This window comes from Rhamphochromis sp. 'chilingali' (genome assembly GCF_963969265.1).
Source record: "Rhamphochromis sp. 'chilingali' genome assembly, chromosome: 18".
Classification (NCBI taxonomy): domain Eukaryota; kingdom Metazoa; phylum Chordata; class Actinopteri; order Cichliformes; family Cichlidae; genus Rhamphochromis; species Rhamphochromis sp. 'chilingali'.
In genome coordinates, this window is record NC_137945.1 from 17,537,084 (window position 1) to 17,564,803 (window position 27,720).

Below are 27,720 nucleotides of genomic sequence, written 5' to 3' on the forward strand. Positions count from 1 at the left end.
AAACCTTACTCAATGATTTCATATTCCTAAACTTCATGAAATCTAATCTAATAAGTTCCATCTTCGTAAACCAGTACACCAAAAGTTCTCAGTTTTAAGACACGGGTTAAATCATGGTTAAGTAAAATCATTATAGCAAGTGGTGCCAAAGCTCATGCTTATGAGAAAAAACAGGCACCTCCACTCTCCCACTGGGATTCTCTCCTCTGCAATACATGACATCAAAAATATACATGTAGCCATTACAATACCATAGAAAAAGACATCACACAACCCCAGGCCAAAGGAACAGGAAAAAAAAAAAGGGAAAAGAAAGAAAGGCAGACTCGGCGAGTGTCTGCTTCGATGGAGAGCAGGCGCGTCGGGTGAATGGACCCCAGTGTGCACGGCTTCTGTTTCTGCCCTGCATCACTGCCACACCACAACCTGACGAGCTGGCCGCTCTGCCACAGCGTACCACCGAGGGCCAAACTGTGCTGGGAGCAACTCCGCAGAGACATCTCACGCATGGCAGTCGATTCCCGCTGAGCCTAAGCAGAAGCTGTAGTTTGTTGTTCCATTATGTAATGCTATGACAGGCTACACCACTTGAATGACTGACTGGTGCTAGGTTAGACTGAGCGTTAAATGTGACCACACCGATGTGTTATTTAAATGTTGTGCTGAATCAGGGCTATGTGTGAAAAGATGCCGCCGTGCCTTGGGCATTGAGAATATAATATTATGCATTAAAGAGTAAACATTTGGACAGCAGTGTACATCTAATCCACCTTCCACTGAAACCGATCACTGTCCCAGCTACACTTTGCCTTATATAAAACAAAGAAACAAAGAAACAAAAAAAAAACAAAAACACAAAATGCTGCTTTTTTTAAGTTTTATTTTTTGCACGTGTCTTCTAATTCTTACCTACATGAAGGAAAAATGAATAGAAAAGCACTCCCAAGAGAAATAACAGATGATGCTACTCTTAGCAGTTAAACATACACCATGAATCAGTAAGCACCGGGCATGCACAAGAACACATTTCCAGGTGTAATTCAAATGGCCTTGTGGCTGAGGTTTAATTGCCAGACGTGTTGATTTGATTGAAGAGTTTGTCCTTAATGACTTGAGACATCAGACCATGAATCGCTTCTATGGTTGTCTTGCAGCTAAAATAAACCACAGAGAGAAATGAAGATCAGCATTTAATCCAGGGGGGAAAAAAGAAAAGGAAAACAGATGCCGCATAAAGGGATATGACATTTAAAGTGGTGTCAGCAGACTTTTTAAAGGTAACGTTGCTGTTTGCAGACATTCGTAGTGGGTGTATGTATCAGATATCACTGAAACTAAAGCTACTTTCGACTGCACTCGTATTCACGAGGGGTCGCCACAGCAGGTAGCTCGCCGTGTGTGATTTGGCCTTCCTGTGTCTTATCCTGAAACCGGGGATGTTTAGCTTGACAGCTGAAGGTTTAAACCACTACATTATAGAGCCACTAAAAGATGAAACTGAAACTGAAACCACTATCAACATTATTTGCCCTGATGAAACCCGTTTTTTAAATTCATGTGGATATAGTACAAGTGTAGCATTTACTTCATTGTTTAGTTTAAATATTTAATAATAAAAAAGTGAAAAAAAAAGGTTTTTCCGCAGAAGTTTGTTTTTAAAAAATACTTATTCTAACATATTCTGTGTATTCAAATTACGTATTTAAACAGTTATAACCTATTATTGTAATGTGCATAAAAAATTCATAATATAGTAACGTGTTACTTAGACTCTATATGTCATTCCTAATATGCCTCTATGTTGTCAATACAAACAATTGCTGAAAGAAACTGTTTTAAATCTCTCTATATAGCATCATTATCACCTTCAGATCAATCTATTGACCCTGAAGGAGAGGTCAGAGGTCAAATATGACATGATATTTTAAATCCTTATATGGTGCTTTTTATACCACACTTGTAAGAATCATAGCTTCTAAGTTATAAGGCTTTTTGTCAATTTTCAGGCAATAAATCATTAAGTTGACCTTGAAGGCCTGAGTGGATGTAAGGAAAATCTTAATGGATTGTTACCATGATGCCACCTTACACCCCAACAAAGTTTATCTAAATGAATTCAAACATTTTGAAGCTGTTTGCACACAGAAAGAATGACACACGAAAATGCTCCCAAAAACATGACCACCTTGGCGGAGTTCATAAAGACATTACTGAGCTGGATTCTATTAGAAACTATATCAAGAAATTTGAAATAGCCAAATGGGGTCAGTTTGCATAATAACTGATTAAAAAGTATCTTAAAGCACTGAATTATTACTGCTAAGCAACACTGGTCTGATTAAGAAACAAATTTTAGATTAATTTAGCAACAAACACAAAAATAAACTACTGTCCTTAACACCTAATCAATGCCAGATTTAAAAAAGACTGACATTTAATTTGAGGATGTGATAAAAATACTGCTCGAAATAAAAGAAAACAAGCCAGTTATAAGGTCAGTGGAAAAAATAATATATATCACACAAGTAGAAAATATGATTACATAATTGAAAGCAACACCACTGACCACTTTATTCATCTAGTGGGATATTATTTATACATTTACAGTCATATTATATCATACTTAAGTTACAGTGCCCAAAATAAATTAAGCTGACATTTAATTTTACTAAAGCATTCTATCGAAAATAAAACCCACCTGTCTCGTGTTGCTTTGGCCAGTTTGTCCTCAGACTTTCTGTCGTGTGTGTCTAATCCGAGCATGAAGCAGCCTCTGCCCAGCTGGGCCTCCGACTGCTCCAGCTTCTCTGACAGGTCGAACACCTGGCCCGTGGTGTAGTCCGAGTTCTGACCATGCAACACACAAACACACAGAAACTGACTCATGCACAATTTGCCACTAAAAGCTTGATAACAGATTTTCCTTTTTTTTTCTTTTTTTGCAGAATGGCAACAAATATGTCTAAAAAGCCAGAGGAACACTTTATGGGTTGTGGTGAATGAAAAGAAGTCAGTGAAAGGTTTGCTTAAGGTGAGGCCGTGTTTATGGTAGAAAAGATAATTAAAACACAATGACAAGGGAGGCCCCTGGCTGGGGTGACAGTGTAGCAACTGACAAAGCCCGTCACCCATAAAGCAGCCCGTTCTTGACATCTAGTCAATTCATCTTCATCCAAAACGCCAAAAAACCAACTGTTTGGACAAGCCTGATGCCTATTTAGACTGTTTAGTCAAGCTCAGGACAGAGTTCCTGCATCCACAATGCAAATTTACATGAGGGGCAAACGAACAGCAAGGGGGAAAAGGAGCATCATGGAGTCGGCTCCAGCTTTAATACTTATCTCCATTGTGAAAAAAAGTTCATGTACAGCTTATTACTAAAATCAACAAACACGGACGCTTAGCTAATAAGCAGCAATAAATCATGACATCACAAGCTGGTGACCACATGTCTAAATGAGTTATAGAGTAATAATTAACCATAAATCAAAATGTCAAACAAATAGCAAACATTTTGATTTTTGAAATGCCCTACATACCGTGAGGAGACTTGAAGAACTTAAGGTATTAACCCAATATTTATTCCAAAGGAGTTCCAGGAGCTTTCTATCGAGGGAGGACTTAAAGTAAGTAACCTCCAAGGCGTAATACCTAAAAAGGAGAGCGACAGAGAAAAAAGAAGCGCATATGCAAGTACTGAAAATAAAGTAAACAATAAAAAATGTGTGATACGGTACATGCTACACAAGTATTTGATCCGGTACAATACTGTAGCAAATATAAATACTCACTGTTTACAGTGTACACCAAAGTCTTCAATCTTGTTCAGGGGGATAGTCTGATATTCTGAGGGTCCCTCATCAGGGGGTTTGTAACCCTAAAAATCCAAAAAGGAAATACTAAGTACTTACTACAGTAATAAGGAATTAAGAATACAGAGTGACTGAAAAAAAAATATAAATATATTCTTAACAAATACACAACAATAAAATCAGTATATAAAAATGTCTCAAATAATCAAATACAGCTATGCACAAGAAGAATGAAAAAACAGATATTTTGTGATTTTACTAAAGACCAAAGAGGACTGCTGCTAAAGTCTTTGCTTTACCTTCGGGTAGGTTCTGAAGGCACCGAGGTTGACTTTCCCTGCAGAAATAGTCCGAGTGGGATCAATCTATAGGAAGCAAGATACAGTAGAACAGGAAAACAGAGTCAGGGGTCACACAAACCTCTAGGGACTACTCAAATGTGGCCACCAGGAGCCTTTTTACTGGGGCTGTCAGTGTGCTGAAAATACACACTTAATTACATGACGCCCCTGGCATTTAAGCGCCGCTAAACCAAATGAAGTGTAAATAGCAAATGTGGTTGTAATAGCAAAATATTCATCAGTACTACATGCAAATCTACAACTCATCCATCAGTAATCTTCCCCCCTTCTCAGTTACACCCACATTAATGGGATGTGGGATATGGGATAAGCTCCATTTGAAAAGTGGGAAAGTAGAAGTCACAGTTAAAAAAACAAACAAAAAGCCATTAGCTTCAAAATAAAACTGGTTACTATTTCCCATCTTACCACAACAGCCACAAAAGGCTCCTGAAACTGTTGGTTGAGCATCTGGGTGCTGACATCTATGCCGGAGAGCCAGCATCCATAGCCTGGATGACTGTGGTACCAGCCTATCGCATTCTCCAGCCGGCCAACCTGAGGAATTGTAGATAATATAAAATCATATCTTCTTTAGGGCAGTGTAAGATGTCAGTAACATGATTGTATTTGACACAGTTTGCAGTTTTTATCCTTATCTAAAGTAGCATTTTCCTATCTTTCCTTTTTCTTTTAAGAAAAAATATCTCCACATTCGTGTAGTCACTTGAATTCATTAGAGTATTGGATAGTGTATGTTAAACAGGGACTGGAGAAACCTCATAACATAGTACAATTTACACAAAACTTTACAATTATTCCTAGATAATATAAAAGAGTGCAAATCATATTAACCTTATAATATATTTATACTGTATTCCTGCTTCTTGGGTTGCAACATTAACTACAATAAAGTGCTTGAAAATAGGTTAGAGGTAAGTAATCGTATACTCAGCATGGGAAAAGGCAGACAAATGTGGTTATATATGGTTATCAGAATATTAATACTATCAAAAGACAGTAATGCTTCAAATAATCCCTTTATAGTTTGTAAAAATCTTATTGATATTAAGTTAAAGATTTTTCTAAAGCAGCTGAAACACCCTTCCTTAAGTAAAAAAAAAAATGGTTGTAAGCCAGTGACATTCACAGAAAGTATTAAGTTAATGTCTCAGATGAAATCAAGTCTGATTTTATTTAGGCTATAGTTCGGTTCCTTCTTTCTAAGTCATAATTCAAACACGATGCTCTTTATGTGCGTGGAAGTCAATGTCCCACCTGTTTGGCATTTTCAATATAGGCAGCCATGTATTCATAGGCTGCCGCCTGGGCGTTAACTCTGGTCTCTGTGCCCTCCACGGGCAAAGCAAAGCTGTCCATGATGATCATGGTTTCACCGTCCACCTTTCCCAGCATGAGGCCCATCACCTCCAGGTTTCCTCCAGATCTGGCATGCATTACCATCTTCAACAGGGCCAAAGCTGAGATTTTGCAGTACTTGAAGTAGTGGTGACTAAAAGGTGAACAATGACAAATGTATTTGTATTGATGTTAGATAATATTAAGCAGTGCGTATATTGTAGATACACATCCAGTTTGCTGTACTGCTACTAACATAAAGACCGGTTTGCTAGTTTGTAGCTAAGCTACCACTAATGTTCCAACAATAAACTACCAACGAACACCATTTAATACGAATACGGCAGCTCAGCAATCACCTAAATACTTAGACAGAAACCTAAATACCACAATGTTGTTTTGCACCCACTCTTTCGTCCATGGTTTCGCAGCGAGGATTTCTTGTTGTTGCTTTTTGTCATATTTGTAAATTTCATCAATGCTCTGAACTTCCTGCATGCTGTTAGACAGCTCCCATGTTTTCTGAGCCGTATTGCTCCCCGCCATGTTAATAATGTATCCAAGCAAAACCCGAGCCGTAAAAAAACCCGATTTTTTTCTTTAAATAAGGGAAGAAGTGCTGTATTTCTCCCCCAAAGATTTTGATAACGTTTTAGGAGCTGATAGCCACTCGCTCAAGGAGCCATGACAGTGAGCGATACCAACGCAACAAAGTGAAATCGACGGGGACGTTCGTTTTCATATTACACATATTTACCACTGATGTGTTTATTTGTTATATGCCATCTCTTAACACTACAACGCAATGATATATGGTGATATTGCATTCATTAATCATATTTGTATCTTATTTATTACTCTTATTAGAATATATTTACCCCTGTGACGGAAGCCATGGTTTAGTCCTGCGACGACGTCAAACTAACTTCTGGGGACGCACTGACATCTAGCGGCGCTTTTTAGAAAGGTACCTACATCTATTTGTCAGGGCTTTTTTCTTAGAGCCTCAGCACTGTACTGGGAGCTGAAGTATTTAATGAGTCAATAAAACTGAAGCTAGTATTCAATAATTAGGCAATACTATTCTGGAGGAAGGCCGTAGCTAGTAAGTTAAAGGGCTATTAATTAGCCTAAAGGGCTGCTGGGTAAGGCTAGATGGTATCATTTTTAGACAACAGCAGTATGTTAAGTTTATTAACATGTTGTTAATAAACTTTGCCTGGTTTTATGTTGTTTAAAGACGATTAAAAAGAAACCGAAAATTCAGATCCTAGTGTTAAATATTGCAGAGTTATTAAAGACTTAACATTTGGACTATATTAGACATATTTTTCTAGAATGTTTGTGTTAGATGTGTTTGCTAGCCTCTCCCAGGAGAAGGTTTGTGTCATGGTTGCCCATGGCAACGGAATGACGCTTTGGGCTCGCTGTGAAAGATCGGTCGGATAGGTTTGAGCTGTGTGTGGAAATTTAAGAATTATTGATATATATCGTGTTATTTGGTCTTGTTATTTGTCTAGCCAGAGTTACATCCGAACTTTAAAATAGACGCGCATGTTCATATACCCCATTATGGGGTATATGAACATTAAGTCCAGTGTTTGCCTTATTGGGTGTATTGTGTATCACGATTGGACGTTTTTTTTTTTTTTTGAGAAGCATGAAGAAAAAACTCCCCGCCATATGTGATCAAGGACTTGCGAAGCAACGTTTATAGGTGTAAACTAATCAACCGGTGAGTAAAAACAAGCAAACAAACAAACAAAGGAATTCTTTTAATCACATGTTGCTTTTTAATAAACAAATCGGTGTTTCAGCGAGTTTTTCTCCACAGTCAGGGTCAGATGGTGCAAATTACACAATGCTGTAAATATGACTTCAGCAGCAGCTCTAGGAGTAAACCCCAATCCCGACAGAGGTACTGTACAAGGCTGTAGTAGTGAATTGGCTGCATTATTTAAGCCTGTAGTGTTTAGTGAATAGTTTCCTGTTTTTATTGTACAGTCTACTCTATATATGCCGTATTTCCCAGGTATTGGCTTAAGCCATCTGCTGGGTACCGAGTATGAAAGGAAGAAGCAGAAACTTCAGCGGGAGCTCCAGCTGGACTACAGAAACTATATATCCAGGGTGTGACGACGCAAAATAAATAAATAAATAAATAAATAAATAAATAAAATAAAAATCTGAACATGTATAGATAAAATAATATATAGTTCATTTAGCCAAAACAATAGGAATTTACTGTTACATCAGGCATATAATTATATATAACCTATAAGAAAAGGTCTTAAATAAATCAGAATAGCTTATTAAAATAAAATTTAAAAAACATGCCAAGACAAACTGGCTTAGTGAGGTAAAAGATGCACAATTTAAAAAAACAAAAAAACAACAACAAGCAATCTCAATATAAAAAAAGAGAAATAAACAACAGAGCACCACACAAAGGCATTAGAGTATAAACCTTTTACTGAGTTATTTTCATTCACTGTTGTAATAAATTGTTAAATAGTAGACTAAACATTATATGAAAAATAATTAACCTAAAGTCAGAACATCAAGTTAGATAAAACTGGAAATCTTTGCTTTATGTAAGTGCCACCGAAGTGACAATTTGTAGCTCACTGTAGAAGGAAAAGCACAATGAATCACAGTCACAATGAAATTTCAACAGCTGATTACTTATATTAAGATAATAATTTTATGTATTGCAAGTTTTTTGAAGCTTATGCTGAATTATTTTTAAAAAAAAATTGGTGTCCGATTAACATAGATTAAATATGTGCTAATTTGCATACATATCCAATTGACAGAATGGAATAAAACACCTAAATGTGCATTTTAGACATTTCCTTTTTATTAGTGTTACATTTAAGACTTAATAAATCTTAAATCCTAATCTTAAAATTGTCTGGAACACGGGAACTTGTTATCTGGAATGACATATCAGAAATCGTTACGAAAATACATTCACCAGCCACTTTATTAGGTATACCTTCCTAACGCCACATTAGAACCATTTTGGCAATCTAAATGGCATAGATTGAACAAGATTTTGCCTTATGACATGGTGGAGTGTTTTCCTGCTGAAATCAGCTATCGGACGATGGATACTCATGGTCATACAATGATGGCCATGGTCAGCAACAATACTCACGTAGGCTGTATATACGTAGTATCATCAGTTGGTACTAAAGGGCCCAAAGTCTGCCAAGAAAACATCCCACACACCATTACACCACCACTATCTGCTTTAGCTTATCTACTTCAAGGTTCACATGGTCTTCTGCATACCTTGGTTGTAACAAAGGGTTATTTGAGTTACTGTTTGCTTCCTATCAGTTTGAAGCAATCATTGCTATTCTTCCCTTATCTCACCTCTGGCATCAACAAGACATGTTCACCCAGAGAACTACTGCTCCCTGGATTCAGACTGACCCAGTAGATCAGCAGTTTCTGAAATACTCAGACCAGTCCATCTGTCACCGGCAACTATGCCACATTCAAGTAGCTTAGATCACCTTTCTTCCCCATTCTGATGCTTGATTTGAGCTTCAGCTGATCGTCTTCACCCTGTCTACATGCCCAAATGCACTGAGCTGCCGCCATGTGATTGGCTGATTTTGTATTTGCATTAATGAGCAGCTGAAAAGGTTTACCTAGCAAAGTGGCTGGTGAGTTTATGTCTGTGTTTAACTAAGTTGCCTCTGTGTTGCATTTGCGTACACACAGCAAATCTCTTATTCTTCCTGCAGAAAACGGATCTGAAAAGTAAAGAGCCTCAACAACAACTTGATGGAGTGTCACTACCGATTGATGAGAGGATATCTGTAAAGGTGTGCCTGCATTCATTCAGTCATCAAAGTAGAGCTTTAGCTCTTCAGCTAGAACTGATACAAACTGCTGACTGCACAGTGCTGCGCGCTTCATGGCAACTGATTTTCTTTATATAAGACCGTGAACTTACAAACAAAAGTTAAGAGGGATTTCAGGCGTCTATATGTGCACGACAAGCTGAATGTTGATAAGTATTGATGCAAGCATTTTTGAAATATTGAGGCAAAAAATATAGCCTTAACCTCATCGTCACTCGAATGTGTGCAAGCAGAAATATGTATCTTCTTTTGATAGAAGATGGTATTCTTTAAGTTTTGTATTTCCTTAAATTCTAAGTGTCACATGAGCTTAACTGAGCGGTGTGGCTGCTTGACTCTGACTTTTTGTTTTTTCTCTTGCAGGAAAAACTGAGAGAGGAGAGAAATAAAGAATACAACCTCTTCCTCCAAGAACAAGCTCAAATAAGAACGGTAAAGAGGAGAACGTCTTCTGTCAGTCCCAAGGTAAGAAGACTGATGACTCAATAGGCAGATCGTGCACAATAACGCTAGTGTGTTTGGTGCAATAATCCATGCAATTTTTATAGCACACTTTAAAGGATTCTCTATCAGTAGAAATGCTTCTCCATTTATCAGGTAGATACAGCTCACTGAGTACTTGAAAGACAAATAACGAAAAGCACTCTGTTACAAAGTAAATGTTTTTTCACATTGAATTTCTTCCTCACATTTTCATTTTCAGCCTGGACAGATTCACGCTTCAGATGGCTTGAAAATTTCTCCCCCAGCCTCTCCCCTGTCATCCCCTCACAAACATACCCACACAAACATAGTCCCCAGTCACAATGAGAGGAAAGATGCTTCCACTCTGACCGAGGTGTTCAACGATGGAGAAATCAGGAGTCCAGTTCAGAGGCGGCGAAGACGCTGGCAAATCTTCAGAGCAGAGCCCTACAGCTCTGAAGACGAGCTAAACACAGACAGAGGGGATGAGTTTGATTTGAGATACAGGAGGAGGAACGACAGGCACACTCAAGAGCCTGGGTACAAAGAGGAGATGACAGCGCAAGAGTGCAGAGTGAAGAAGTATCCTTTTTTTTCTGGAAAATGATTTGAATTACTGGTAGTTTCATCCGTTACCATATAAATGAGATCAGATTGCTCCTCTGCCAAATTTCACTGTCCTGTCTGTTTCTATGGCAGGGCTTCTCAGGACATAAAGGAGACAGCGGCTCCTACAGTTTCTCATCAGAAGACCAATGACACAATTTGGAAGTCTGAGTAAGCAAGTTTATGTTTTTTGACCCCTGCTTCTAGAAAGATGTTAATGATCTCAGCTCCTAACTGTACACTAGCAATAATGTTAGCTCATAAATGCTTTGCCCTGGGCAAAAGGTTTTGCAGCAATGTGATTTATGATGATGAAACAGTGGTCACATATAGACAAGGGCGGCCAACAACATCCCCCTGGAAAGTCTCATAAATTTTCAGAATCAATACCATCAGTACCATAATTGATTATACTGGTATCTGCTGCCATATTCAGTTATTGCTCTTCAACACTTTTGCCTGCTGTTGCATTTCATTGTTCCTGAACTACATTCAGTAACCTGGTAACATGAGGTGCTGTGATAGAGAGTGAGCCTTGGCCCTTTTCCAGGCAAAAAATTGCTCACCCTAGAGTTTATCAGAAGAGCTGGATTGATGAAGCACAAGCCTTTGCTCTCTGTCTCTGAGTTATAGCCCTCAAAGCTCTGCAGCCACTGTGTGACATAAAATCGTAGCTGGGTGTGGCTTAAAGAGGAAGTTATTGCAGTGATGTTACCCTTACATGCTGTCAGTAATTGGGTGACTCTTATGGAGAGTCCCGTTCTGTTTGTGTATCTGTATTCAATAGTGTTCAAGTGCCAGCCAGCATGAAGATGGCTGCAAGATCTGCTGTCAGGAAGGATAAGGCTGATTTTGCTACTGGACTGTTGATAGGTAAAAACATTCTTACTACACAGATAATAAATGCAATTTATCAATTAAAGTCATATTTCAGAACTTAAGCAGTATTTTAATGACTCTACGTCTTGATGCAGGAATAACAGAAGAGCAGGAGACAACTCAGATGAGGAAAGAACAATACAGGCAGGAGTTACTGAGACAAATTGCTGAAAAGCAGAGGAAGAAGATGGAGTAAGTATTTATTCTCAAAATCATCATTTTCATCAGAGTCCTTTAAGCTAGCTCAACCCTTATGATCTACAAAGCATGAAATCAAACTACTGATCGCTGGTCACCTCTCTTCTTAACTTAGAAAAGACCTGTCGAAGCTAGGTTAAGAAGAGAAGTGATGAGAGTTAGAGGGGGCAAGGATGAGATGGTTTGGACATGTGGAGAGGAGGGATAGCACATATATTGGACGAAGGGTGTTGAAGATGAAGCTGCCAGGCAGGAGGAAACAAGGAAGACCACAGAGAAGATTTCTGGATGTCATGAAGGAGGACATGTGGAGGGGTGTGACAGAGGAGGATGCTAGGGATAGGGTGAGATGGAGGCTGTTGATCATGTTGTTGAGACCCCTAAAGGGAGCAGCTGAATAAAAAAGAAGACATAGAAAACAACATCAAGCCTGTGACGTTGTTCTGTCCTTTTTTTCTCTTTAGGGAGAAAAGACTTGAGCTGAGAGTTGACCCTGAGAAAGAGGTAGGAGAATAGCATTAAAAGATCTGGCTAGCAAAACCTTTAAACAGCAGAAACATAATGTTTGTGTCAGGTCTGGATTTGTTATTATAACTTTCATAGGTTGTGGAGTCTTGGAGAAATTTCTTGAAAGAAGTACCACCTAATCTTATCCTCGATATATATGTTGTCTTTCTTTGATGATTGTGTTCTGGACCACACGTAATCTGTTCCAGCCTGACCGAATACAGCAGCTAGGGTCTGTGAATCGTCACTATAACAGCCTGAGCCAGGATGTTCTTCACAAGCTAGGAAAAGATCTAGAGGCCGAAGGGAAGCACCTAAATCCCAGTCTTGAAAATGGCAAACCCACTGAGAATGCAGATGAGAGAGCCCCCCCAGGAAAGTCCCAGGTGGACTTGATTACAGCTCTCAGACAACTGTCTGGGAAGACTGTGCCTTCAAATGGGATGGAATTACCGCAAGGTGTCCCCTCACTGGACTATTTTAGTGAGGACTACCACAGAGACTTCTCAAACATCCTAGGAGAGGTGACCATCCCAAGGTAGCTCACATTTGCTTCGATTAAATGAATAAAATTAGCAGCCCTGCTATACACTCACTGGAGTGTTGGTAACTCTGTTTCAGGGTTGCGAGTGTTGCTCCTCCTTTACCTCCCATTGTACCTCACAATTACAAGACTCCATATGATGCAGATTATTACTACTATGGAACCAGGAATCCATTAGATCCTCATCTTCCTCACAATCCAAGTAATGTAACTATCTGTTTCACAAATATGTATTTACTAAATGTTTCTTGTTTTTATCCACATTTTTTTTAGACTTATGTTGTTGATTATTGCTAGCAGTTTTTAAAGCAGACAACGACTGGTTTGATTTCAGTGTGGTGATGTTTAGATTGCTGGAGTTGAAAAAACGTGTTGCTATCCAGTTTGTGTAAAGTCAACATTAAAAAGAAACTGCAACAACCTATTAACAAAATTAAAATAAACCCTTACATTTACTGTGATAGATGACCTGCTGCACTTAACGCAACTGTCACCTCCATGCAAATCATATGAATGTCGCTTTAAGCTTCAGAAAAGCTTAAAGCAACATTCATGAAAACAGTAATGTTACTGTTTCTCCTTTTCTACAGCTGAAGGCAACATTAATGATAATACTATATGCGAGTGGTGTGTTTGGTTACAGTTATTTCTTTTCTATTTTAATATTACTGCCAAATTCCTGCTCTTTATTTGAGCTTTGTTTGTGGCAGTCAGTGGCAGCAGATAGTTCATGAAGCTCTTGAATCGTGTGCATTCTTTATCTTATATTTTTGTATTTTCTACATCAGATGGTCTGCCCGGGGGGAATCGGCAGTCTGAGAATTCCAAGATTCTGTCTCAGAGAATGCGTCCTCTCAGATCCAGTGGCCAAAATGAGTCAGTGACCTTCCCAGCACCTTTGGAGTTTTTTTTGTAAAACATGTTAATTTTTTCAGCATGTTGATGTTAATATAGATTTTATTCAGTAAAGCTGCATTAAATGCCCTCATCTCTGCTAGCAGCAACCCAGTAGATCTTTTCTCTCTTCCGGAAGAGGGTCTTCACAAACTGAATACTTATCACTACCTTCTGTACTTATATCTCCTTGCCATTTGCTACTCTGTCTGCTTCCAGAGAAACTCATCAACATGGAGCATCTGCTCTGGTTTTTGAAGAACTTCATGCAGAAAAGTCAAAGCAGAGGAGAGAGAGTGTACTGAGCTACCAAGAGACACTCAGACAGCAGGTACATTGTTATAGCTCCATGAAGAAACCACATGTTCTGTTATAGCGGTGTCATGGTTTCATCCTTTGAAAATTGTGTCTGGGGCCCAGATTAAAGAAAGAGAGGAGCACAGAAGACTAGAGAAAGAAGAAACAGCACGACTCAATGCCAAGATACAGGCTGAGATGAGGGCATACAACCCCTGGGGGAGAAGTGGAGGAGGAGGCGCTCCAATTAGAGACCAAAAAGGCAACCTTGTTAGTAAGTTTTATTGTAATGGTGTTCACCGGAGGCCAGATAATTTAATGTGTTTGATCAACAGATATTAATGTAACATGTTTTAATGAATGTTTTGCTGCCTTTAGGTGACCTGAATCACATGCACAGGATCAATGAGGCATCATATAGGAATCCTGTGCCCACTCCTGGCACTGAAACTAGTTCTCCCATTTCCCATCGACTAACAGGTAATGTTATCTTCCTAATATTTCAGTGGCTGTGCATTTTATATGCTTTGTAGATCTATAGCTTATGGCTTTCTGTCTTTTCTGTTTTAAATTGTTTTCACCTTTTACAGGTTTCAAGGATGAGACACTTCAACAGCAGGACAGTTACAGAGCAGCCCTGAAACAGCAGGTAGGTCCCGGGGCCTCAGTCTGTAGATGGATGATAGGAGAGGGTACTGATGAACTGCAGGATGAAATGAAATGCTTTTAGACTTACAGCAACCTGTATTCTCAACACTTTAAAAAAGTTGTAAATTAACTGTAACTGTGCATTTCAAACAGATAGAGGAAAACAAGAGAAAACAGCAAGAGGAAAGAGAACAGATTAGAATTGAGGAGGCGAAAGAAGAGAAGAGGCTCGCCATGCAGAGGGCACGCTTACAGGAGGAATATGAGGAGGAGCAAAGGAAAGAGAAAAGGAGGACTGAGGTGATGAGCTTGTTTCTTTTATAAAGAGTCCTTCATCATTTCTCCTTCTTTATAGTTTTATCTACTCTCTGCAGCATAAGCTGAAAAACCAAGGCTGGATCCATGAAGCTGAAACACATCGCCAGAAGCAAGAAAAGGTGGTGATGCAGGAAAAAGAGACTAAGAAGGTACCTCAGACCACCAGGGTGGAGAAAGACTCACGGTTGAATTATGAGGTACAGTAAGCACGAAAAGACAGGAGTGCTATAGCTCGCTGTGTCTTTGTCAAAGAATGACATTTTACTTGTTGTCCTGCAGAGGCAGCCCTCTCCGCCTATCCCAACCTTGCAGAAAAAGCTGGCAAATCTTGCGCCATATAGGCCCTCCTCTGTTTTGAGCCAGCGGTCATCCAGAACTGTGAGTAACTCATCGCAAAGATTGCAAATATTTTCACATTTTACCCTTTATGATAACTCTATAATAAAAAAACATGCATTCACAGAATCGCTCAGTGTCAGCACCGCACCACCGACCACCCGATGAAATTCCCAGCCAGCAGGGTAAGATTTGTCTTAACCTCTGTGCGTGCAAATCATAAACATTTATTTTTCTGATCCTTGCTCTGCCTTCACTCCCCTGTCATGCTTCAGATGATCAACAGGAAGTAATCAGAAAGCTGTCAGCCCTCCGTGGTTATCTGAGGAAAGAGCAGCGACAACTGGAGGTTCAGATGGGTCGCACGGATTCACACGAGACCCACTACAATCTGGTAAACAGGTACTGCAGTCAGGCAGCACTGAACAGCAGGGGGATGTGTGCAGGTATAACAGACCCAAAATAACAGGGATTTCTATCTTTTGTGCCAGGCTAATATTAAGACATTTAGAGACGCTGCTATGTTGAATTTAACCCAATTAACCCCCAGATGTTGTGAAGTGAAGACACAATACTAACTCTGGGCTGTTAAAGTGTGATCTTGATTTGATATTTGTAGTGAAGTATGTATTACTGTGCTTGGAAAAAATGAAGTGACCCATGTCTTTCCTCAGTGAATTGCTGTGGAGCACTACAGTAGCCATGTTGCTATTTAGAATATTCTCAACCCATTATTACCAAGCCCAGCACGATATGTCGAGTAACTGCATCCCTCCCTGCTAAATTACAGGAATGTTTTACAAGCCACTTGTTAATCTGTGCTTGTATTCAAGTTTACAGCAAATCATCTGAGAAATGCCTTTGAACTGGTGCCAGTCTCTGGGCTTTTCTTTTGTCACAGACTGCTCACACAGAAGGACCAGCGCTTTAGGGAACATAAAAGCTTTGGAATGTATTCAGCAAGTACAGGTCAAGCGTAATGCCCTCATTGTTTTATAGCAATGCAGAATTAATTTATGTCACTGCAGGGACAGTGCAGCAGGTGGAGCTAAATGGTATAGTTACTGTGCACAACTAGAAAGCATTTGGCATAGTGAACTGCTGCTACGTTTTCAGACAGACATCTGTTTGTTATTAGAGGTAGTTGTTCTGTTTAATTTGGGATTTTCCTCCTTTGCTCATGTGTAGAAGACGACCACATAGAGAATCTGCACATAGAGAAGCTGTCCTGTCTTCAGCTAGGAGTCCTTCTCCAGCTGATGCACATGCTAACAGGCAAAACATCAGGGAGTTCATCCAGCTTAAACACAGAGGTAATAAAAGACACAGCTTTGACACAGCTTTTAATGCTTCTTTGAACCACTGTTGTTCTTACAATGTACCAACCTGAAGTAAGTCTGATTTAATTTTCATTGCACAAATAATAATAGATTCAGGAATGTATTCACGGGAAGAGGCTGGCAAAGAAAAAGTGGGATAGTCGGAGAGCTGAAGAAAAGAGTACTGGAAGGCTAGGCGCACAGCAAAGAGAGAGGTGGCCCTGGCAAAGGAAAAGGCTTGTAGTGAGTTGTATGTGAGGCTGGACACTAAGGAGAACATGACTTGTAATGAATGACTAGGCAGAGAAATTGTGCTGGAAGAGATGTCCACCAGATTAGAGTGATTAAGTATAGAGGTGGAAATGTGCTAATGTGAAGAGAGTGTGTTGAGAAGATGGAAGGAGTACTTCGAGGAGCTCATGAATGAAGTTAATGACAGAAAGTGGATGAAAATGGAGTTAGAGAATCAGGAAGTGCAGAGAATCAGCAAGGAGGAAGTGAGGGCAACTCTGAAGAGGAAGGAGACGGGAGACATCGAGAGGTCTAGGAGCGAGGGCCGTGGACCTTTGAACAAGAGTGTTTAACACAATCTTGGAGAGTGAGGGGATTTCTGAGGAATGGAGATGAAGTGTAACCGTACCACTTTTAAAGAACGGGGTTGATGTGAAGAGAGTAACTACAGAGGAATAAGATGGAGAAGTGTAGAGAAGGACTGATTGAGTTGCACTCTTTGTGGATATCATAGGGTGCCTAGACAGGAACTCTGGTGCTGCATGAGGAAGTCCTGAGGGGCGGAGAAGTATGTGATGGTGGTGCAGGGCATGTAGGACAACAAGACAATAGTGAAGTGTGCGGTGGGAGTGACAGTTGGGGGGTGAAATTACATCAGAGATAGGCTCTGAGCCCCTTCTTGTTTCACTGGTGACAGAGAGGCTGACAGATGAGATCAGGCAAAAGTCTCTGTGGATGATGATGTTTGCAGACGATCACAGAAAAGATTCATGGATGAAGTGAAGGAGGACATGCAGGGGGTTGCTGTGACGTAGGAGGATGCTAGAAATGGGGAGATGGAGGCAGATGATCCAATGTGGCGACCTCTAAAGGGAGCTGCCGAAAGAAGAAGAAGAAGAACAAATACGTCTAATAATGCTTTTCTTTTATTCTCAGTACTAAGCTACATAGAGGAAGTTAGTGTTTATTCTGTTTACAATCACTTTGGTCATGCTGTTCTTGTAAGTGTGGAGGACACCAAATGGTTTAGACTTTTAACTGGTGCTCTATCTCCCTTTATCTAAACCAAAACTTTAATCTCATGAGGTCATTTGAGGCCTTGGTCAGTGACGGACAGTTTGCCCATGTGTACAGTGAATCTCATGTAAGCTACCAAAGAAATGACTGGATGTGTTCCCAAACTGGAGTTTGAAACACACTCAGAGCTGCAAGCTGTAAAACCAACAAAAGAGGATAAAGGACTAGATGGGTTTTTTGGCTTCACTAAACACTTTTTTTGCTTTGTGTTTATTATTTTACTGATGCAAATATTTAATTTATTAGTCAATTGCTTTGCCTAGAGCTGCCCTATAGTAACAATCCCTGATGTGACGTAGCTTGCTTTTATCCTACAGGTACAACATCTCGTGAGGAGGTTCGAACCCTGTACCCTGACCCTCCCGCAGACACACAAAGTCTGGACATTCAGCAGCAGGCCCTTCTACGTGAACAACAGCACAAAATCAGGCTAATGAGGAGACAGGAAGATGGTCAGTGAGCAAATACAAATCAGTTTCACCTCAAATGTTTGTCCTCTAACTCCTCCTTCTGTCTTCCTCTGTAGACTTCTTGGGCCGTCAACTAGGTCATTATTATCCTGTAAGTGATCAGCACATTACACAGTAACTATATTCTGCACTTTCACCCTGGCAGATAATTCAGTCTTGCATGGCTTAATTTTAATTGTAGAGATTTTATTGTTTTCTGTCTGCATTTGTGTCTCCTCCCAGATCAAGAACCCTGGACGTGCCACTCACAGAAACCCCATATTGCCATCAGAGAGTTCTTTTATTGGTGAGTTTGGCAGAATATGGTCCGTCTGTAAAAACAGTCTTTCTCATTTATTTCCCTTCTTGTGTTCACATGACTGGGGACACAATAGACTTTGAAAAAAAATCCCAAAAGCACCAGATGTTTTACATAAAGGTGACACGGTTTGGGAAGTCCTCTACATACAACCTCATAATACCTTTCTACGACACTCTGTGTGCCAGGCCATTTTAGCTCTTGGTTTCTCTGCCAGGCTAACTGTGGTGCGTGCCAGCCAGCTGTCTGTGTTGCAGCTGGTGCTAGTTGCAAGGTGACTACGCCAGCTGCAGGGTGGTGATAGCAGACTCCCAGAGCACAGGCAATTCGTACATTAGAGAAAAAAAGACTGATGGCTTTTGAATACTTTTGAAGCTCAGGGTTTTCTCACTATTTTCATATTATGCATGGATAAACGGAATAAAGTTTAGGTCCCTACCATCTGTTTGGCTGTAAAGACATTTGCAATTAATGATACATGGCAATTGGGTTTTTGTCAGGTTACAGTGGTGAGGCACGTGAGCAGAGATCCCTTCAACCATCAGCAGAGCACCAGGAGAGGACGGCACTTAACTATGATGTATGTCTGATATGCATCTTGTGTTTTACTAAGATCAAAAGGATCACCATCATTAAGATATCAAAGCTCTGTATATATTTACAGGAGGTGGCTGACAAGGGGGGTGATAATCTGCCAGCAGTACCCAGTCACAACAACCAGAACAAACGCCACATTACGAGGCCAGACTCCCACTCTGGTGATCACAGCGTAAAAGGTAAGACGAAAGAATTCACTACAGGAAGCATTTAAATGATCAGGCTTATAACTAGTATAGCAAGTGGGAGCTAATCTTAAACACCGTATAAATTAGTGAAACATAAAAATCGTGCCACTTTATATACTTGTTGGCTTTTAGCAACATGTGCAAATTTTAAGCGTTTTTTAGTATCACTGAAAAAAAAAAATGTGATGGATATGCCCCTGTACCCTACAGACTGGCTGCCCGGTGATGAAGCGGACATGTCGTCGCTGGGCTCTGCCATGGGGAGGCGTGTCTCTGTGGACACTGTTGCCACGGAACTGTGGCTGCGGCCCGGAACGTCAGACGCTGTAAAGCAGTGAGGCTGTAGCAACAGGATAAACAGGCGGATGGGAGCTCCACACAGACTTAAACACTGCATTGCACAGCTCCCATTGGTGGCTCTCTAAACTGGAAATGCACAGCCACCTTTTCTGCAAATGCAGGTGGGGGTTCTCATGAGAACTGATGTCCTTCCTGTGCAGTGCTTTACTGACTTACACTTTACTTGTGTGCTGTTTCTATTTGCTCTCATTGGAGACCAGAGTCTGTAAAAACATTAATGACTATTAGATCACAGAAGAAACAGTTAATACAAAACTCACTGTGGCCAATTCCTCTTTACCTTCTACATTTAGCACATTAGCATTTTGTAAAGGTGGGATTCAGTTAATGAATAAAGTCATGGTGTTTTTGAGCAATAAAAATGTTACTGTAATGTTGTCCTGGCTGATCATTCTTAAACAGCTGGCAGCAACTGTAATTCAGTGATTCAGCATTTCAAATCAACCAAGTTCAAAAACTTTATTGACCTAGAACCTGATTAGAATGCCAGATGATGTAGTGTACAGAAAGTTGTACATATTCTTTTGCAACATAGAAAACTTTACATTGCTGTATCATATACATTTGTTTTCTACATCCATGAGCAGGAATGCACCCCAGTCATACTTAAAGCACAGCTAACATTTGTCATTTTCTCTATACATATATCTTTCCCCCAGACCAAAGAAAAAACCATTAAATATATTATTAACTTCTGATTTTTATACACAAGAGTGAAAACTAAACTCACATGAAAACAGACTAGTGACTCAAAAAAGCAGCTAGAATCAGTTTGCTGTCGTCTTCCAGTTATAGAAGCCCCGTTATCGTCTATTTCGGTTAAAAACCTCATAACATATAAAATGGAATAATTTAACCCATCACTTTCCGCGGTCTTAGTTTAATTACAAATCGTACTGTTTAGGACAATCTGCAGGAGGTGGTACAGTCAAATAAATTATCACAAAAGTAAAATCTCCAGTGCATTTGAAAAACAAAAACAAAACAGCTCAAGTGCAGCAAATCCAGAGAAGGAAAACAAATTTAAACAAAAATAAAAGAAATTTAGTGTTATAAGATTATATTACACAACGGCAGATCAGATCTGTACAACTAGTATCATCCAAGAGGCTATCCATACTAATGTTAGCCATCTGCAGTGCAGACAGAGAGATCATTACTATCAACGTGTGACAAACGTCACTGTCATAGTTGCAGAATATGTCTTTTTGCATGTTGCTGAAACCATTCATTCTTTGTTTTAAATATACAGTAAGAAGCACACCTTTTTTTTTTTATATCTTCCTTCTGAGCAGATCAGATATGGATAACTGTCAGTTGGTTATCAGTAGTTTTATCCAGTAGAGGCATCGCTACACATGGTACAAGACATGTTTTTATAGTGTTAGCAAGGACTCCGTCTGGGCTGTTTGTGTGTACAGGCGTGTCTGTGTGTGTGGTGACAGGGTTAAGGGAGCGGGTGGATGTTAACAGATAACTGACTGACAATCAGCCAATTTTAAATCAAGTGTTCGGCATAAAAACACACCGAGGCCCCTGAGGCAGCACAGAGCACCAGCACGGCCATGCGAATCTACGACGGAGGCCTCGGTAGGGCTTCGTGCTCCAGGCTGTTTGCGGTGCAGCGTCACTGGGCCTCCTCCCCAGCCTCCTCCCCAACCTCCATGTCAGTCTCTGGCTCACGGGCCTGCTGAGGCTCTGGCAGCTGTGCAATGTTAAACACGATGCCGATACGCAGGTAAAACTTTCTTAGGATAGCTCGGAGCTCGGGGATCAGGTCGAACTGCATGATCTCACACAGAAGAGGGTAGTATCTGGATGCATGAGCTTTGAACTACAAGGTGAGATGAGAGAGCAGGAAGAGACAGAGGAAGACAATGAGAAGTTAGATCTTTAAACACATGCTCATATTCTTTTTGATGTACACAAAATCTACAAAGAGAAATCTGTAATGGCCCAGTCACACTAAAGTGAAAACAGGATGACAACCTCACTGTGACCAGAAAAATAAATAAATAATAAAAACAACTGACTGGGACTGAATTTAATTTTTTCGCGTTGGGTGACTAATTGCAGGTTTTTTCAGTGAATAGTTTTGTTCACAGGGTGACTTGACAGGTTGCCTTGTAGGAGGCAGCAGAGAATGTAATCACTCACAAACAAATTTGCAAAGGTTTGTAAATAAATGCCTCATTCATAAATGCACAGACTGCCAACATGCTGCTGATGAATGCAACACTCTACAATCTCTTTGCATTAGGGAACTTGACTTAACTGGCTGCCAATTGGTTGTAATCTGGTCATATATTTATATATGAAAGCAAGGTTGCAAAGTGTTTGTGTTCTTTTGCAGTCAAATTGCATCAAATTTTGTGGAGGACTTTCTGAATTTTTGATTCAGATGTATGAGGTTCTGGTTGGACTCTGAGCATAAGGTGGCATAGATGGCAACAGATCTTTCCCCCAATTTATCACAGTTCATTGCCAAGTTATCACTAACACACTGCATGTAAATACCAATTTGACCCCATTTACTTGCAAACAGACCATAGTCTAATTCTGTCACGTTTCCATTTTATTATCATCTTCATGTGCCTCTGACTGCAATGGTTTGCAGACCAGGTCTCCATCTTTGAAGCATCTATTTCAAATGCAATAAGATGAGTTCATTTCACTTGATTGTAATAATTTTGCTGTTATCTTCAACCACCATTTCCCATACCATAATACTCAAGGAAAACATGATGATGAATGTAGTGGGATTAAGGTTTAGCCTGCTCAGTTTTGTTTGTTGTATGCCTAACAGGATAGGTGCAAGCATATGTAACAGCACACATGGCCAAAAATATGTTTGTTTTGCCTCCGACACCAACAAAATACAAAAAAAATATAAGTATTAAGTATTAAGCTACATCACACGTAGACTTAAAAGGTCTTGTCTGTGTGTGCGCAGCAACGAGGAAGAGCATCAGTGGGTGTTTTGGCTTCTTACCCTTTCATCATTGATCTTTAGCACCTTGGTGAGGAAGAGCAGCAGCAGGTTGGTCCACGCTTCTCTGTGGCTTTCTGAGGTCAGGGCCAAGAAGTATGCTACAGCCTCGCTGCACACGCTACGCGAAAGAGAAGAAGAAATCTGGATTAACACACCGAACAGAACAAGCCTGGAAGTCAAATATGAAGTCAAACATAGAAAAGTGCTTCTGATTCCTGTGTTGTTTTCTAACGTACTGTAGCAAGGCAACATCTGCATCCCCCGCCTCACTTGTCACATGAAAAATTGCTGCGAGGATGATGAAGGTTGCTCTAGCTCAACGACTGCTAATTAAAACCCCAGACTGAGGCTGGTATGAAAACAATTGGATGTTTTTCTCCACACTTAAAGCTCAAGGAAAACTGAAGCCACCTTTTTGTCTTTGATCCTGCAGCTGCCTGACAACATCCACTTCCTCCTCTCCTCCCTCCTTCACACTCACAGCTCTCCCGCCTCTGTGACTTAATGGCCACCCAAATCTGCTTTGGTCCCTGCGCTAATCAAACTAGCATGTGAGCTGCGTGGCCTCTGGTAAACAGAAAAAGTGCTTGTGTGGAGTTCAGACATAAGCCTGTGCTGCTGATGTGGTGTTTTAAGTGACACACAGCAGCATTTCAGTGAATTAGGATCTGCATGCAGGCACTAGCCTCCTCCACCCGCATCCATTCTTATCTCCTCTCTAATAATGAATGCAACTAGGAGAGACGAGCAATGATTCTTCTTCATTTTGACATCATCATCAATATGAAGGCGAGGCAGGGAGAGAAATGGGATGACAGCAGTGTGTGGGGCGTTGAATAAAGACAGTGTGATGACAGCAGTGCTGACTGAACAATGAAACATCTTATGCGCTGATTCCTTTGGATCCAAACATCACACAGCATCCACTTCAGACAACCTCAAAGCAGCTAACATGCTGGGCCTTCGCCACAAGTAACCAACTACAGTTACCGAAATCTCAACAACCCTCCCTAATGTCATAGCGACAACAGAACAGCCCTTTCCTTCAGACGTCTTGAGCTTCATTTGACCAATAAAATAGTTTAGAACTACAAAATAAATGCAAATAGACTTACGTACACTTAGACGAAGGGTTAAGCCAGTCCTTTTCCTTATAGTCTCTAATAGATTACTATAATAATATTGAGCCAATAATAAGATTTGGAATGTTTACACTCAGCTCCACTGACTGCCTCAGTAGATGCAAAGTTACCGCTGCCCATCAGGATAGCATGCGGTCCTTACTTGAGCAGTCGTCTCTGGACCTCCTCCCAGGCGTCCCGGCGGCTCTCGTCTGTGTACATGCGAAACAGGATGCGCAGCCCACATGCCAGGCTGCTGGTCTCCTGCTTCAGGAGATTGGGCTTCGACTTTCCTTTGAAACCTTCAAAATGAACAAACGCAAGCAAGTCTTTACAGCTCAGCATATTAAAGTTTTCGAGTTTTTGTCTGTCAAACCTAAAGAGACTCGAAACAGACTTTGTGTTACTGTAATTTTTGACTACATGATCAAAAGCAAAGGAGAAAAGATGGAGCCCATGTTCTCTCGCCCTACCTGCTTTCCACAGCAAGGTTCTTTGCTCGTTGTTGGAGTTGAAAGCCTTGGCAAAGTGGTGCGAGTCCAGCAGGCAATCCAGCAACTTAAAAAGCTGCTCAGAGGTCAGGTAGCGATACATTCCCTGGTCCTGGGTCTCCACGGAGACGTCTGCTGAACACACAGCATCCCGCTGCGAAAAGACAAATGAATGATGCATTACTTTGTAACACAAAAACAAAACACGGCCGCATTTCTACGCAGGAGTGGGAGAAAACAGCTGTTTGTACCTGAGCAGCTGCAAAGTTCTCCGCATCTTCCTTCTTACTGGTGGCGGGGAAAAAGACGATGTTGTCGATGGTCTGGATCAGCTCCAGCTGCACGACGCACTTTATGAGTAAAGCCGAGAATAAACGCTGCTCCTGGATCTCTGTGGGATACGCAAGGGGGGGGGAAGTTAATCAGAAAATGTACGCAGGCAAAAAACACACAGGGGTCAAAAATCTCTGAGTGAAGTGGCAGACTGACTTGTTTGGGTCCTACTCCTTGGACCGTCCTCGGTCACGCCTGAGGCTGAGCTGTACTGACTCTGCCGACGATTCTCCATCGCAGCTCTGTCGGAGCTGCTGATGGAATGCTGGTCATCAGAGCGGGACTGGATGTCCAATGACTTCTGGGAAACTGAGTCCTGGGAGCAAAGTAAACAGAGGTACTGCTATAATGCAAGAGCTGTACGTGTAAATCAATCAGTTATAGAAAATCTAACTTGTGTTCTCGTTTTTAAAAGGAAAGCAAAAATGCAACAATTTCATCACCTGCAACAAGCAGAGGAAAGAAATAATTAGTGATATAAATGAAAAATACCAGCTGTTTGTCAGGCAGGCTCTGTGTTGATAAGTGCTCTCCCTCTGCCCCCGCTGGTCTCCATGTTAAAAGCCTTTGAGACAGGAGAATTAGTCATTCAATAAAACCCAACAAATTCATCTTTTCATGCAGGGTAATAAACAACATCCAGCTTTCATTATAGAAAAGTACCAGAGACGGCCGGCCGATTAAACCAACCAAGGTCTTAATTTAAAATCCATTATGATTTTTAACTTAATTATACATAATCTGAAAGAATGTGATTACACTGAATTGAGAGTGAAACATTAAAATCTAGACGCACAAAGCGAAAAATTAAGACTTTTATTCTTTAATTCGATCTGCCGCTTTCATTTTGCAACTAAGCACTGCTATAAGAATAACCGCAGGGATTAAATGCTGCATTCAAAAGCATGGGTGTGTTTTTGGCAGCAGCTTACGCGTGTGGGATTGTTGTCTTGAAGATGTCCAGCATGCAGTTACATGTCTTGTCCCAGGTTTCTGGGGAAAACTTCTCTCCATTAAGGATGACCACATTCTCTAGACAGTTTGTGCCTGAACGGGCGAGCTGCTCATTATCTGCAGAAGAAGAAGATAAGAGGAGGATGAGGAGGAGGAGGGGGAAGAGATAAGGAAACGGTGAATTGGAGAGGAGAGATGTTTCCTTATATTGCAATACCTAAGGGACTAACTGTGCAGCTAAACTACTTGACATTGACAGAAAGGGGGTTTTCACTGGTCCGGCCCACCTAAGTGAGCTGCACACCTCCCTGCCCCTTTATTCTGCCACTTTTTAGATAATTCTGCCTGTAAACATTAGCCAAAAAGAGGGATGTGCACTCACCTTGCTGCACACACCAGTAGAGCTGAGCAAGGATGTCATCCAGCAGGACGCCATTGAGGGACTCAAAGTATTGGGTGAAGACATCGCAGATGGCGTAAAGTGCGTGGTTGCAGGTAGTTGTCATCCACTCTGCTTTCTGAGGGCGCAGTGAGAAGGTTTCAGCATGAGACCAAAAACAAATATACCGGGAGATTAAAGATTGTGCTCTGACATTTTCTGAGTGCATCTGGCTGAGCCGTTCAAACACAGGATGTGAAGCAGAGGATGTGGATGAAAGCGTTATTGTGTACCTCAGTCTGTTGCTCGGGCAGCTTCATGTTGTCAAAGATCCTGAAGACAATTCTGAACAGATCCTGCCACCAGTGTTTTTCAAAGGTGTGCCCATAGGTCTTCATCACTTCAAACATCACTGTAAGCCCCCTGGGAAATACGCAGACACACACACGCACATTTTGTTTTTCTTAATACTATAGATGATGTGTTTTTAAGTCTTTAAAGTCTATAATCTAGCATTAACTCCAGCTGTGCAGCAGGACTATGTAGAACCCCATGCAAATTTTCCATTTCCAATCAGCTGAAATGTGAAAGCGTTTTAAAAGCACACTTGTGCATACAGGTACCCACCCTATAAGCTCCTAAACAGCAAGCTAAAAGGTAAATCCCGCCTACCTGGTCCTGACATCCAGTTTACACCTGTTGATGATGCAGGAGAGCTCAAAGAGAATAGGGAACCAACCCCGCACCCACACACGGTCCTCGGGCGCTACATTCATATCATCACTGGTGTAGTCTTTGAAGGCCTGCCAGAGAAATATGAGTTCACCACTGCACCATTTCTGCCTCAGGAGACAATTAATCCTCCCACACATCCATACATATTGTTCATGCCCCTGGTACGCACTGCACATGTTCTCAAGTTATTACGTCAAGCACAAGAAGGTGTTTTTTTTGCAGACAGTAGTAGATGTAGGATAGATTACAGAACTACATATATATTCATAATGCTAATGTCATGTATCTTAAATGCATTATCTTTAATAGTGTCTCTATATTGATGTCTTTATTATGACTTGAATTTTTTTGCTGCTTCAACCAACCATTTATATTCTGACTATCTGAGCTGATGCACAAGTCGGTGCATTTTGCATCATAATCAATCACAACACGCCTCCCGTACAGTATTAAATTAAGCGATCTGTATAAGACGAGGACTCGTATTGACCTGTGGCCTATCTGAGACGTATTTGGCGCAGTGTCGGATGAGGCGGATGGCTTCCATGCTGGTGTCTGGGAATGAGGCATTGCAGGCAAACTCTGACAGACACTTCACGGCATCCTGGAAGGAGTCGATTGTAGCCGCAAAGTGCTTTTCAAATACATTCGCTAGGAGGCAGACAGAGGAGGGAGCAAAATTAGAAGAGTGGTGGGGGTACAGGGGAAGCGCAAATTAAACCAGTCTGCTGACTACAAGGGAAATGGAAGTGGTTAACGATAAAATAAGTTGGGGAGGTTGTTGGACTTACTGACGATATGACCAGTGGTCTGGAAGGCCAGCTCCACGATGCTCTCATCTTGGTCAGAGGCAGCCAGGTGGAAGACGGAGAAGATGTTTTTCCATCCTGAACGGATGTTCGCTGCCTGGGAGTTAACCATCTGGGCGATACAGCGCACCACCATGTCTCGGATGGTGGGAGACCTGAATGGGAGACAGAGAAAAGAGGTGAGTGATGAAGCAGAAGGAGAAGGGGTCAAAACAAAGAGGAAAAAGAACAGGAAAGGAGGAGCCGCAAAATAGGAGGAATAAAGTAAACAAATATTTAGTATA

At 40.9% G+C, this 27,720-nt stretch overlaps 3 protein-coding genes across 9 annotated transcripts in view; 1 reads left to right on the plus strand and 2 right to left on the minus strand.

Moving 5' to 3' along the window:
- Nucleotides 1-863: 863 nt before the first annotated feature.
- cops5 (COP9 signalosome subunit 5) lies at nt 864-6,206 on the minus strand. The gene is made up of 8 exons (XM_080865815.1): nt 5,922-6,206; nt 5,432-5,666; nt 4,583-4,711; nt 4,112-4,177; nt 3,792-3,877; nt 3,540-3,651; nt 2,699-2,847; nt 864-1,154 (listed from the first exon to the last, which is right to left on the minus strand). The coding sequence occupies exons 1-8, from the start codon at nt 6,056-6,058 to the stop codon at nt 1,064-1,066; spliced, it is 1,005 nt and encodes a 334-aa protein (XP_080721941.1). The 5' UTR covers nt 6,059-6,206; the 3' UTR covers nt 864-1,063.
- Nucleotides 6,207-6,433: 227 nt separating this feature from the next.
- cspp1a (centrosome and spindle pole associated protein 1a) lies at nt 6,434-19,959 on the plus strand. Of its 6 annotated transcripts, XM_080864295.1 has the most exons (30): nt 6,434-6,479; nt 7,172-7,247; nt 7,347-7,430; nt 7,545-7,642; nt 9,271-9,351; nt 9,754-9,855; nt 10,094-10,437; nt 10,555-10,632; nt 11,249-11,334; nt 11,436-11,532; nt 12,003-12,042; nt 12,255-12,583; nt 12,667-12,791; nt 13,378-13,501; nt 13,703-13,814; nt 13,904-14,054; nt 14,159-14,260; nt 14,371-14,429; nt 14,582-14,728; nt 14,803-14,943; nt 15,026-15,124; nt 15,210-15,267; nt 15,358-15,484; nt 16,271-16,395; nt 18,027-18,161; nt 18,236-18,270; nt 18,402-18,465; nt 18,978-19,057; nt 19,142-19,253; nt 19,473-19,959. In XM_080864295.1, the coding sequence occupies exons 3-30, from the start codon at nt 7,385-7,387 to the stop codon at nt 19,598-19,600; spliced, it is 3,225 nt and encodes a 1,074-aa protein (XP_080720421.1). In that variant the 5' UTR covers nt 6,434-6,479; nt 7,172-7,247; nt 7,347-7,384; the 3' UTR covers nt 19,601-19,959. The 6 variants fall into 6 exon arrangements, 4 of the variants coding, with proteins under 4 accessions (XP_080720421.1, XP_080720420.1, XP_080720422.1 ...); XM_080864294.1 differs by lacking the exon at nt 6,434-6,479 and having other exon boundaries at nt 6,925-7,247; XM_080864296.1 differs by lacking the exon at nt 6,434-6,479 and having other exon boundaries at nt 6,925-7,247; nt 13,378-13,465; nt 19,473-19,955.
- A 143-nt stretch (nt 19,960-20,102) lies between these two features.
- arfgef1 (ADP-ribosylation factor guanine nucleotide-exchange factor 1 (brefeldin A-inhibited)) overlaps nt 20,103-27,720 on the minus strand; it is a 53,953-nt gene continuing 46,335 nt past the window's right edge. Inside the window, exons 28-40 of one of the 2 annotated variants that reach the window (XM_080864292.1) lie at nt 27,419-27,591; nt 27,118-27,278; nt 26,565-26,695; nt 26,186-26,315; nt 25,896-26,031; nt 25,492-25,630; nt 25,052-25,124; nt 24,716-24,875; nt 24,478-24,617; nt 24,209-24,380; nt 23,899-24,037; nt 22,615-22,732; nt 20,103-21,456 (exon numbers count right to left, since the gene is read on the minus strand). In XM_080864292.1, the coding sequence (XP_080720418.1) occupies nt 21,250-21,456; nt 22,615-22,732; nt 23,899-24,037; nt 24,209-24,380; nt 24,478-24,617; nt 24,716-24,875; nt 25,052-25,124; nt 25,492-25,630; nt 25,896-26,031; nt 26,186-26,315; nt 26,565-26,695; nt 27,118-27,278; nt 27,419-27,591 (1,879 nt within the window). In that variant the 3' untranslated portion in view covers nt 20,103-21,249. The remainder of the gene's footprint in view (nt 21,457-22,614; nt 22,733-23,898; nt 24,038-24,208; nt 24,381-24,477; nt 24,618-24,715; nt 24,876-25,051; nt 25,125-25,491; nt 25,631-25,895; nt 26,032-26,185; nt 26,316-26,564; nt 26,696-27,117; nt 27,279-27,418; nt 27,592-27,720) is intronic. The other variant, XM_080864293.1, reaches the window with a different exon arrangement.